At 35.1% G+C, this 13434-nt stretch overlaps 1 protein-coding gene across 1 annotated transcript in view; it reads right to left on the bottom strand.

Annotated features, from left to right (window-relative positions):
- Window positions 1-915: 915 nt before the first annotated feature.
- CPB1 (carboxypeptidase B1) overlaps window positions 916-13434 on the bottom strand; it is a 29234-nt gene continuing 16715 nt past the window's right edge. Inside the window, exons 7-11 of the mRNA XM_015812954.2 lie at window positions 11803-11913; window positions 11629-11719; window positions 8830-9032; window positions 1667-1751; window positions 916-1100 (exon numbers count right to left, since the gene is read on the bottom strand). Of these exons, the coding sequence (XP_015668440.1) occupies window positions 916-1100; window positions 1667-1751; window positions 8830-9032; window positions 11629-11719; window positions 11803-11913 (675 nt within the window). The remainder of the gene's footprint in view (window positions 1101-1666; window positions 1752-8829; window positions 9033-11628; window positions 11720-11802; window positions 11914-13434) is intronic.

The raw sequence follows: 13434 nt of genomic DNA, 5'->3' as shown, positions 1-13434 counted from the left end.
TAAGACATGGTTATTCCAGCTTGCGGGACTGGCCTAGGGGAAACTTTTAGAGGGGGTTTTAATTATAATTTTAATTAGACCAAATTACTAATATTTCCCTTTTAATCAATTTTTAAACTTGTAGTGTGTTATTTTTGTATTTTTATCCGGTTGTTAGCCGCCCTGAGTCCGTAAGGAGAAGGGCGGGATATAAATTTAATAAATAAATAAATAAATAAATAAACAATGCCATTTACTATATTTATATTGGCAGTTAAATCAACCTTAACCTAAACCTGCTCCTGCATTCATCTACCCATCCACCTACTGTATGTCAACTTTAGCTTCCTCAGAACAATTATTATTATTTAAACAACAGCATACTAGGGAAGCTGGCAGACATACATCTACAGTTTTTGAAGAACCCAGAACAAGCTGAAGGCTAAAACATATGAAGAATGGTTGCAGGAATTGGGCATGTCTAGTCTAGTGAAAAGAAAGACTAGGGGAGACATGATAGCAGTCTTCCAATATCTGAGAGCCTCTTACAAAGACAAAGGAGATCAAACTATTTTCCAAAGCTCCAGAAGGCAAGACAAGAAACAATAGATGGAAAGTAACCAAGGAGACAAGCAACCTAGAACTAAGGAGAAATTTCCTAATGGTGAGAGCAATAAACCAATGGAGTTGCTTGCCTCCAGAAGTTGTGGGTGCTCCATCATTGGAGGTTTTTAAAGAGACTGGAGAACCAGTTATCTGAAATGGTATAGGACCTCCTGCTCCAGCTGGCAGTTGACTAGAAAACCTGCAAGGTCCCTTCCAACTCTATTATTTTATGTTTTATATTTCTAAGTTATGGGGGCGCAGAAAATTCAGAAAATGTACAAAAGCAATTGTGCATTAAATTTTATTTATTCAGCTTGGAAAGCTATTTTTTTAGTACAAAGAAAGCACATGTTCAGCAATATATTTAACAGCAATCATAGTTTCTTCACAAGTTGGCTTTATCTGAGATTCAGGAAGAGCAAAACCATATCGGCCTTTGTCACGAAGTTCAAAGGTGAAGGCATATTTTATACCCTGGTCATAAGCCCAATCATCTGAGCCACCAGCAGCAGGATCTGTAAATAGTAAGGAATGGGATACATAAGCTAAAAGAAAGAAGCAGGTAAATAGAATTGATTTTCATAAATTTAATGTATGGTATCAACTTGGCACCCTCTTGGATCTTCAGTACCCATAATTTCCAGAACATATGTGTATGCTGGATGCCTACTATTCACCTGAAGAGTAAGACTGTATTTATTCCAACATCATTATGCAGTGTATGAGACACACCAATGATTGTATTTTTCACATTAATAGATAAGTTTACCATGCTTGTTTCCTTTGTCTTTTTTTAATCAATCATGGAATTTCATATTAAAGTTAATGAACTAAAACAGTATAGTTCTACTTGTTTTCATATATATCATAGTCAAGGCATTATATTATGAAAAATAAGAGAAATCTTTTTTGTAATACTTCTGCAAATCACATATACTGTAGTCATACTCAAAAGTCCTGATGTTTGAAAAGTGGGAGAATCCCTGTGTACATACACTGTCCGTAATGTTCTAATTACAAGTTTTTATGAACAATAATCTAATCATTACCATAGTTGTATTGCTATTAGTATAATACTTACAAATTGTTGCAGCTCCTGGACCATACGTATATTCGGTGCCATACAGTACTTTTAGTTCTCGGATGGCTGCTCTAGCAATAGAATTCTTTAGAGAAAAGATAAATTGTGGTAGACATTCAGATGTTTTGCTCAGAGTGGAAGTCAAGATGGGAAGAAGACTTATATTTTGGGAACTAGGTATCATATTTTTATTACTGTATTCAGCCCTTAATTCCAGAGCTTCAGAGAGAATGTCATACAACGAAGAAGCTTGTGGCATTTCAAACATAAACTAATTAATTTTCACTTAGGTATTAGTTGCTTTGACAGAAAGTTTATCTCTGAAATTTTTATTGTCATGGCAATATCTATAATCCAAACAGGATATCAGCCATATTAATTAGTTATTTCCCATTGCAATAATAACTTGCAATCTAATATACAAATAGTCCTCGATTTACAACAGTTCATTTAGTGACTGTTCAGAGTTACAATGGCACTGAAAAAGTTACTTATGACTGTTTTTCAACTAAACCAGATTGTTGGAGGCAATATGCTGATATTGTAAATCACTCAGAGAGTGCTTCTAAAGCACTATGGAAAGCTATATAAGTCTAAGTGCTATCACTATTGCTAGAGTCAAGTATTTAAAATTTCACATAACAATATTCATTAATTAGCAGAGAAAAGTTAGAGCAGGGAGTTTTTGGTGCCAGAAGAAAGCAATTAGGATTTTTTTTAGGTTTGGAAATTATTTCATCAGAATAGCCTGCATTTCTATAGAGAATTAGGGATTTTATTTTTATATTTTTAAACTTATAACCAGTTTCATCCCTCTGTGAATTTTAAGCATCATTGTTAAAGTACAAGGATAGTTAAATTTGTTTTGATTCATATTTGCTGTAACTAATGGACCATATAATGATCTAAACTGGAACCCAAGCTGAAGTCTGAGCACATTCTGAATCAAGCTTGCAATATTTTTGAGAAAAAAGAGGTGATTAAATATACAGAGGTTTTAAGTAGCCCAATATAAATGTTAAGAGAATGAGGTAGGAAAATCTGATTACAAAGATAAGGGAGGCAATTTACTTTTACAAAAAAAAACATTATGTGAAACATTGTGAAATAGAGATTGATTTAGTACTTTTCAAGAAAAAAAGAGTAATATTAGACTATCAGTTATGGGTGATATGCATATATGTATGCATTTTTGCATGCATGATGGATGCAGTAAAATAAGCTGTGAAAAAAACGGAGGAATGTATTTTTTATTAATCAAATTCTTCCTTCAAGAAGTCACCAATGGTGAGATTCTAGCATGAATCTTGAGTTTCTTATCCAGGGGATGTGTGTGTGCATGCATATGTGTGTAGAATGTTATCTTTGTTTATCTAATCAATAGGACTACTCTTTGGATTCTAGTCACTTTGTGAAAAATAATGTCGTATATGTATGCATATGTATGTTATATGTATATGTATATAATATATGTATGAATGAAAGCATACTACATTAGTATAATATGATTCATCATTCAGTTGAGAGCATCTGAAGATATATTGCAAATAGCATGGATTTTTGTTAGTTATTTCTTTTCTAAAGCAGCTGGCGCTTGGTGGAATTTAGATTATGCAAGTTATTCTAGTCTGCAATAAACAAGGATTACAGAAAGGGACATGATAATTAATCAAGACAACTTTACTCAGTTTCTAATTTTTCCAGTGCTAAGTTCATTGCACTCTTTTTGCATCAACTTTCTAAAAGAACAGTACCCAAAATTTGTACTCAGTTTTATCTGCAATTTTCCTCATTTTTGTTTTGTATTTTTGCAAATGCTGTCCCAAATTTAATTTCTCTTAAATTCTGTCTTTGTGTATGTGTGTATTTGCTTATTTTGTGCTAACATATGCTTTTCTTACTCATATTCCATTGCAACTTACTTCACAGAATTAAGAAAATATTAACTGAATCCCCAATTGGTTTGGAAAAAACAAACTGAGTCAGGTTATATTATACCATGGAACCAAATAAATAGTTTAAGAAGAAATATAACTAGTGGTGGGCATAGGCATTCACAGGGAGCAAATGGGGGAAAATAAAAAAATGGAAATAAGGAATAAGGAAATAAGAAATAGATGTGTGACAAAGACTCTGTCTTTCATTATACTTTTGTGCAATGTCACACATTTTATCATTTGGGCATCAACATGGTTAAGGATGGATGTTTATGTTTCTGGATTCCATTATTTAAAAATGTTGAATTAAGCCCAGGGATTTCAATTTTGATGCTGCTATAGTTTTTCCTTTAAAAAGTTATTCATGGGACCCCGAACCCCGAAAAACTGTAGCAAGTGATGTGAATCCAAATTGTACATTTACAGGCTTTATTCAGGCCTTTGGAAAAACTCATGGAAAGTGTAAATAGGGAGAGAAGATGAATACTTCATCACTCCATCTCCATTCATGCAATAAACATTTGACAATGTATCTCTCAGAAATATAAAGGTGTGAAAGCAAGTTCTAAAAGATTAGTATAGAAGGGGATATTTTTAAAGAGACATGTCAGATTGTGGTTGGAGCACTTATTTTATCAGACGTCTGCCAGTTTTCTTTATCATATTTCATGCTAGAACAGAAATGAAATAAGAGAACATTCTGATAAAACGTATTATCATTACAGGCTAATCTTAACTGATCTAGTTAAGAACATTATGGGAACAAAATCACCAAACATATTTCCTCTTTTCCATACTAAAGTTAGATCACTAAAATAACACAAATTCTATGAGAAACTGTATGCTGTTAAAACCAGGGACAAGAGAATTCTATTTTAATCTATCAAAATAATAATAATAATAATAATAATAATAATAATAATAATAATAATAATAATAATAATAATAATAATAATAATAATAANCAACCCCCTGCTCAGGCAGGTAACCCTATACCATTTCGGACAAATGGCTGTCCAGTCTCTTCTTAAAAACTTCCAGTGTTGGAGCATTCACCGCTTCTGGAGGCAGGTTGTTCCACTGGTTAATTGTTCTAACTGTCAGGAAGTTTCTCCTTAGTTCTAGGTTGCTTCTCTCCTTGATTAGTTTCCATCCATTGCTTCTAGTCCTGCCCTCAGGCGCTTTGGAAAATAGCTTGACTCCCTCTTCTTTGTGGTAGCCCCTGAGATATTGGAACACTGCTATCATGTCCCCCCTCATCCTTCTCTTCATTAAACTAGACATACCCAATTCCAGCAACTGTTCCTTATATGTTTTAGCTTCCAGTCCCCTAATCATCTTTGTTGCTCTTCTCTGTACTCTTTCTAGAGTCTCAACATATTTTTTACATCGTGGTGACCAAAACTGGATGCAGTATTCCAAGTGTGGCCTTACCAAGGCATTGTAAAGTGGTATTAATACTTCACGTGATCTTGATTCTATCTCTCTGTTAATGCAGCCTAGTACAGTGTTGGCTTTTTTGGCAGCTGCAGCACACTGCTGGCTCATATTTAAATGATTGTCCACTAGGACTCCGAGATCCCTCTCACAGTTACTACTGTTGAGCAAGGTATCCCCTATACTATACCTGTACATTTGATTTCTCTTGCCTAAATGTAGAAGCATACTTTTTTTACCATTGAATTTCATTTTGTTAGATAGCACCCAGTGTTCAAGTCTGTCCAGATCCTCCTGTATCTTAAGCCTGTCTTCTGGAGTGTTGGCTATTCCTGCCAGCTTGGTGTCATCTGCAAATTTGATGAGTTCCCCATCTATCCCCTCGTCCAGATCGTTGATGAAGATGTTGAAGAGCACTGGGCCCAGAACAGAGCCCTGGGGCACCCCACTACTCACTTCCCTCCATGTAGATGCAGTTCCATTGAGGACCACACGCTGAGTACGGTCGGTCAGCCAGCTACAAATCCATCTGGTGGTGATGCTGTCTAACCCACATTTTTCTATCTTATCAAGTAGTAGGTTGTGACCTACTTTGTCAAATGCCTTACTGAAGTCCAAGTAAATTATATCCACAGCATTCCTCTGGTCCACTAGGTCTGTAATTTTTTAGATCCATTTTTTTTCTTTTTTGAAGATGGGAATACATCAGCTCTTTTCCAGTCCTCTGGTAGTTCCCCAGTGCTCCAGGATCTTTGAAAAATATAGTTCAGTAGTTCTGAGATCACACCTGCCAGTTCCTTGAGAACCTTGGGGTGTAATCCATCTGGTCCTGGTGATTTGAACTCATCTAGGCTGGACAGGTGCTCACTTATCATTTTCTTGCCTATCTTAACTTGTGTTTCTATACTATTTTTTATGCCACTATTGTAAAGACAGATGCAAAAAACGAGTTAAATAGTTCTGCTTTCTCCCTGCTTTCTCCCAATCATTTTCTTCACTTTTTTCTTGTTTTTTACATGTTGAAAGAAGCCTTTTTTGTTATTTTTGTCTTTGGTCGCAAGCCTCAGTTCATTTTGAGCCTTAGCTTTCCTCACTTCATCTTTGCAGGTTTGGGCTATTTGCTGATATTCTGACTTAATTATGTGTCCCTCTTTCCACTTTCTATACTTGTACTTTTTATCTTTCAATTTATCAGAGAGTTCTTTATGCAGCCATGCTGGTTTCTTTTCAGAGCTGTTATTTTTCCTCTTTGTTGGTATTGAGCTAGACTGGGCTTCTATTATCTTACTTTTCAAAATTTCCCAAGCTTCTTGAGTTGTTTTCCCCTGGAGGATTCTCATCCATGGAATCCTTCCCAAGCCCTCTCTAAGTTTATTGAAATTAGCTCTCTTGAAGTCCAAGACTCTAGTTTGACTGTGTTATATTCAGGGCTTTTTTTCTCGGAGAAAAGGTGGCGGAACTCAAACCTGGCCACGCCCTCATCAAACCCTAGGACCGCCCCTTTAGAGAACAGGAATGCAAGTAAAATTTGGGAGGGGCTATTTCCGGTGTGGGAGGGGCTATTTCCGGTGCGGCCGGCCCGGAAAAAGGTGCCGGAACGTCGTTCCGCCGCGTTCCGGCTGAAAAAAAGCCCTGGTTATATTGCTTGTGCTTCCATAATGTTGAATTCCAATTGCATGATCACTTCCTCCCAAGGTTCCCAAGGCTTCAACACCTTCTATCATTTCATCTCTGTTAGTGAGAATTAGATCCAAAATGGCTAATCCCCTAGTTCCCTTCTCTACTTTTTGGGAGACAAAGTTGTCTGCTAGGTTTGTTAGGAATCTGTTTGATCTTCCACTTGGTGCAGAGTTTGTCTCCCAGTTGATGTCAGGGTAGTTAAAGTCCCCCATTACTATTGTATTTATATTATTGCATTTCAGTTAAATATTGCTTTGTTAAATGAAAGGCAGAAAGAGGGGCAAATGGATCTACCCTTTGAATAATACTTGTTAAAACATTGTAGTTTAAGGATAAAAATGTATATAATCTAGCATAACACCATCAAATAAAAAAATGTCCAAAATGTTCAAAGCAAAACTGTTAATCTGTTCTTACTTTCTGTCTCTGGCCCAAATCCTGATATTTCCACTTGGGAAATATTATGAATCTGTCTGAATTCACAGCAGTACGTGACCATTCTGGCAACTGAAAATTAAAATCCTCTCAATTTTTGAAATACCTTATTTGTCATAATGTATTTTAGTGCCAGATACTTCTACTTTTCAAATATTCCTAACTAAAGAACTAAAGAAATATTCAAATTTTCAAAAAAAAAATCTATTGTATCTAAGGCACTTAATTTAGGAATTATCTTGGACAAGGAATACATATCTATTGTTATTCCTGTGCATCAAAAAAAAGAAAGCAAAAATGGTGTATTAAATGGCATTGTCAAGATTCCGACTGATGATAAATTACTATAATCTATAATGCCAAAAGCAAACTACATTATGGTTTAGTGTGTTGCATAATCCAATCTAGAATCTCATTCCCAACTAATAACCTCATATGTTCCTGGCCTAACCTCACTTTTGAACTGTAGATGAGCACTTCCCCCTAGGGTCGGCAATGACACTAGCAGAGTAAAATCTACAGGTACTGCTTAACCTCCCTTTACTAAAATCTGGTTCTTGAATCTGAATTCTATCTTTGGACTTTGATTTTGTTTGATACCTCACCTTCTTTCTTATTTTAACCATGTATGAAATCTGTTGTGTTTCTGCATTACTGTTGAATCAATGATTGCTTCTTCAGCAGTTTAAATGGTCTGTGCAGGTCAGCCTCACACAGAGTGTATTGTCAGAGTTAATAGTTAATTTTTGTCCCTTGACAGGAAAGTGTTTTTTGTCTATTGATATTAACTTTTAAAAGTAAGTTAAAATGAATATAATGTAAAAGAAGAACTTCATATGAAAAAAATACTATTTGTTCAGAAGAAAAGGGAAATGAAACAAATTCTTTAGTACGTCTGTGATAGAAAATATACTTTCAGACCATTTCTGGGTCAATGTCTCTAATGTTGTTTGGGACTAATTAAATAGTACATTATTTTGGAATTGATTTGCCTGTGTCTTCACTGCTATTTATTCCCTGCCTTCCCTTTGTTTTTAAACAAGGTGAGAATGTGTGGAGACACACTAGTAATAGGCAAAGAAAGTAATCTGAAAAAAAAATTGAGAAATATATGCCTAGATAACCACTTCTGTTCTAAGAAAGTAGCAGCTAGTATTTTCCCAATCATTCATGATACGTCCAAACACCTGTTGTAAATTTAAGACTAGTCCTTTATAGTCAAAGCAATCTGTCTGGATTGAAGTGGGAAGGAGACTTCATATCCCTTGGACCCTGGTTTAATGTTTCCATTTAATCATTCAAAGGAATAGAGGTATGGTGGGAAGAAGGCAAATTGCCTGCCTGGAAAAATAGAGATGTGGCAAACTAATTGTTATAAAAATTAAACTAAGGTGTGGAAAGTTTGAGACGAGTTGGAAAGTGAGGGAGAGCATGGTTCACTGGAGCTCAGCTAACAAGACTGTCTTCTATGAAAACAAAACAAGTGAACTTTGTCTTTTAAATGAGCAAATTTGGTATAAGAAGGACATTTGTTCTAAGCTGATTCAGCAATAGACAGGAAACAAATATATTGCAAAACTGAATTGTCTCAAATTGCAGCCCAAGATAAATTATTTGCTGAAAGGTTCACAACTAATACAACTTTCAACTTTATTGTCACCGAATTCTACTTACCAGTTTTGCATTGTTTGGTGTTAGATCATAAGTATAAGAATATGGATAAAGGAGCATCTGGGAGTAAGAATGAATGGTCAAGTAAGCCTTGATAGTTGAGCGGTTTCTTCGAATGAAATCAGCCAAAGCTTTGGTCTCCTTTTCTGATTCAGATTTACTACCACAATAGGTTTCACTACAGGGATTTCTTGAAGCACCAACAGCTGAATGAAGTAGGAAAAAAAATTGGACATGATAGGTTGGTCTAAAAGACATAAAAGTGTACCTTTCTGGCTTCCTAATGATTTTATGTCTTTTAATTTTCAGTTTTAACTTACTTTTTAAGTAAGTATCATTGAGCAGGCTAATAACAGGATGAAACATTTGCATAGCATTTTTAAATTTTAAATTTTCAAAACCTTTTATATATCTGTAAGTCTATCAATGACTGGATTCACACATTATGCTAAGTCATGGTTGTTTTAGCTATGAATTGTTGCAATGCTATAATGGCTGGTTGTGAAGAGCATGCAAACAAATATTAATAGATGGAGGAAGGGTGACAGATAATGGTCTGCACAAGGACATGTCATGCTATCAAGGCAGAAGGAAGATTCAGACTGAGAATAACAGGATCTTTTTAGCCACTATACATTATGCTAGGTCTCAAGTAATAGTACGACTGGTTACTTTTAAAAGTAGCTTTGAAAGTAATATTTATTTTATCATGCTTTCCTGTTCACTACTTCATCACTCTGAATAGCAGCTCCACAATCTTCTTTCTCACAACCAAATGTGCTTTCTTTTATCTACTTCTCCAATCAATCTCATTGTTCAAAAACTATTTGAAAAAAACTGGAACTGATGTAGTGCAGTTAGCTAACTGTGCAATTAGTTTTTCAGAGATGACCAGATAAATGTAAGAAAATGGATGGAGGCTATTGTTATTACAAAATAATATCCCCGTGTGACAGGATACGTGAATTGTGAAGTGGGCTATATAAATTATGGGCTTACTTCCACTGAGACACCCAACTGTTTAGAGCACATTAAAAAGGGATTATATAGAAATACTAATATATATTCATTTAACCCATAAATGTGAGGGGCTATTTTGATCTAATCAAAATCCTGCTCCTGCACGGAAAGAGTTTGATATGTTCCCTAATTAGCATCCACATGCAATGAAAATGTGGACATTGAATGGAACACTACCCTGCATAAATCTGCATCTCTGTCTGCCATAATTCACAATGTTTTTCAGTTTGTCTGACAAGCAATTCTTAGAAATAGGCATCTACTGTAAAGAAAAATTGGCTCAGTGGTTTAAAATATTTTATGCATTGATTTCTTTCCATCTCCCATGTATACAACAGTAGAAGAAAGAATTATATTCTGCAAGTTTTATTGTTGTCTAATGTTACCTATCATCATTGCTCTGACCTTATAGCTCAAAAATGAGAGTATCTATATCTATATCTATATCTATTCCTATATCTATATCTATATCTAGATCATCTATGGTTTTAATTCTTAAAACTTCCAATTAAAACAATTTGAAATGTCAGGAAATGTGAGGAAATTGGAGTCTGCCAGAGTAGATCATGTGCATTTAATCAGCTTGGTGCCCTTTGATGTCACGATCACATAAAAACATCAAACTCAGGTTTTGGCCTCCTTCCTGTTTAATATTTCTATAAGTTGCAAGGTATGAAGATGGCAACAGCTCTGGAGAGTGTCAGTTAGTGAAGCTGGCATACAGCATTGTGGAATATACTGCATATATTTTACCAGGCAGTATTTCATAAGGCTGTGGCAGTGCTTTGAGGAAGATGTATTGTAATTAATTGGAGTGCCTATAGTACAGTGATTCCTTGGTATTCAACTGCTTTGAAACTCATCAAATTTAGTATTCAACTCATTTTGACATGAAAATTTTGTCCTGGTATTCATTGTTTCTTTGGTACTTGACCCACAAGCTAGAACTTGTCAGTGTTGGCTGCCTTGTGACTCACTGCATTATTCCTTGTTTGGTACCCATCATTTTTGGTACTCATTGTGCCTCCTGGAACCAATTATTAATGGGTACCGAGGTACCATTGTACTACTTTTTGAATTTTTAAAGCAGCTATGTCTTTTTACAGGTTCAAGGCCACTTTGGAAACTGCTTCCAGCTCTCTCCACATGAGTGTAACTGCACAGTCATTTGGCTTTGTGAAGCTTTACCCAGCAGTTGTTTTTATAATTCCAAAAGCAGAAATTAGTATCTGCTCCTGTGCATTTTGAAGGACCTCTCTTAAGGGATTTGCAAAGCTTATTTAACAAGACTTTACCCTAGGACACTATTTTTTGTGTTAATATATGCATGTGGATATTTTATTTTGCTCTGCCAACATCACTTCTAATGTGAATATGCTTCATGTAAAAACTAACAAAAATACTTTGCTCATTAGTTTCTAGAAATATGTTATTTATGTGGGAGGAATCAGGCTAATTCAAAGTATATCGTATACAGCATTATACAGACTCAGATTTTATTTTATTTGTATATATGTATATTGTTCTCTGAAAAGAGGAAGGGTTTTTTGCCTCTTGCTGACAGAGAGAAAAACCATGTAACTTATGTGGAATAGAGTTCAGTTCTAAACCACAGAGAACTTCCTCTTAGAGATGTTTAAAATTCCTCTACAATATGTTTCATAGGACTGCATTAAGAATTTAGAACTCAACTAGAGTTGATGTTTGTAAACTTTAAGAATTCGTCATGATCCACATAGGATTGGAGCATAGATTTTCCTTCTTAGGGTACAGGATACTTACAGCACCAGGCAGCATCAAAATTTCTGTTGGGATCAGTACCAATGCATGTACTACCAGCATTTACAGAACGAGTCTTCCTCCACATGCGACTCTGAAATGGAATAGATTTGTGAATGTACCTTTTGAAAAATAAGTGATACAATAATTATGACCTGCTAATTGTGTATTACTTACCTGTGTCCAAGAATAGACATAACCATCAATATTCAAGACAGGCAAGACATAGAAGTCTAACTTATTCAGAAGCTGAGTCATAATGGTTTCTTTTCCATAGGTTCGAACAGCCTACATACAAACCACAGAGATAGGTGATAAGGATAATCTAAATGGCTGGCCTGATGTCATTTTAATTTGCATGATTACCAAATAATATTACACGTTTTTGGCACAGGAATAGGGATATAAAAAAAATATTGAGAGAAGTAAGAACAGCAGCATGAATCAAGAGCACTAATTAAAATTTCAGCTGCTTGTCAATTATTGTCAGTTTGGTAATACTGATGATACCAATTGCTAAATGAATATAGACATTGGAGAAAATTCATAAAGAGTCATAGAATTTATATTGTTTAGAAATTAGGATGTCACTGAAAGACTATAAAGAGATCCTTTTAGTATTCTGTGACTACCTATCTGCCATATTAATTGATGGATTAAGGTTCTGAATAGATATATGAAAAAATTAACTTGTTATAATGATATCTGTGATTATTTTAGAAATTAATTGTATAGCTTTCCCCATTATTCAAAATATATGACAGTAAATATGCTAAATGTTTAATAGATGACAATAATGGAGTCTCTGATTAGATTTGATAACTGTAATATTGTAAATAAGGGAAATTTTTGCTTTCTGTTGCATTACTGGAAGGGATAAGGAAAGATGAATCTGAATAGCAAATACATTAATGTGATTTTCACTTTTCAAACTGCTTCTCCACATTTTAAAGGACACGAAAAGAATTTGTATCCTGCCACCATGGCAAATCTGTCAATGCTCTAGATCCTGTTTATGTTCTGTACTTTATTGGGTTAAGAGAGGGTAGCTTTAGCAGCTCATGCAAAGAGTTAAAACAGTGGAAAAAGGAAGTTAGAGTTAACTTTTTCAAAGCCCAACAGAATGCTCCTGATCAGCTGATTTCTGTGAAATGGCACAAGAGATTACATCCCTAAATGATCCTGGGAGTAGATGAGATTCTAATACAATCTTTAGGATTGCCACAGTACAGAAAAGGACAGGTTTGGGTAAGAGTTAGGATTTCCTAATACTATTTGCAAGACATTGACCCCAAATATTACAAATTTGGGCATAAAAAGAGAGAATGTGGGGTAGTGGTAAAGATGGACTAGGATTGGGAAAACCCATGTGTTGGTCCTTTAGCTGTTGAAGTTCCACTCAACTCTCTTAACCCAACCTTATTATAGAGGAGTTGTGGGGAAAAATTGGAAGAGAAGATGCTATGTACCCCACCTTGAGCTTTTAAAAGAAAGGCAGGAATAACAACAATAACAACTGAAACTTTTTCTGTGCCTTCATAAAAGACTATAGTCAACTTTGGCATTGATTCAGATCCAGAAAGATGAAGGCTATATATTTCTCTAGACAGATGTTGCCTCAAAGGGCTGCAGATCTGAGGAAAAGGAGAAATTCAATCCATAATGCTCTCATGTTGCTAGGCTTATGTGTACCAGATTTTGTATGTCCATGTCTTCCGAAATAAATATCCCTAAAAGTGAACTGAAGTACTGAGTATCACCAGAACGGAAAGACAAAATTTTCAGCATGCTTAGGCAGTGCTAAGATTC

Source organism: Protobothrops mucrosquamatus, unplaced genomic scaffold (assembly GCF_001527695.2).
Source record: "Protobothrops mucrosquamatus isolate PMUCROS unplaced genomic scaffold, P.Mucros_1.0 scaffold117, whole genome shotgun sequence".
In the NCBI taxonomy this organism is placed as follows: Eukaryota; Metazoa; Chordata; class Lepidosauria; order Squamata; family Viperidae; genus Protobothrops; species Protobothrops mucrosquamatus.
This window is presented reverse-complemented; position numbering and strand designations above follow the sequence as displayed.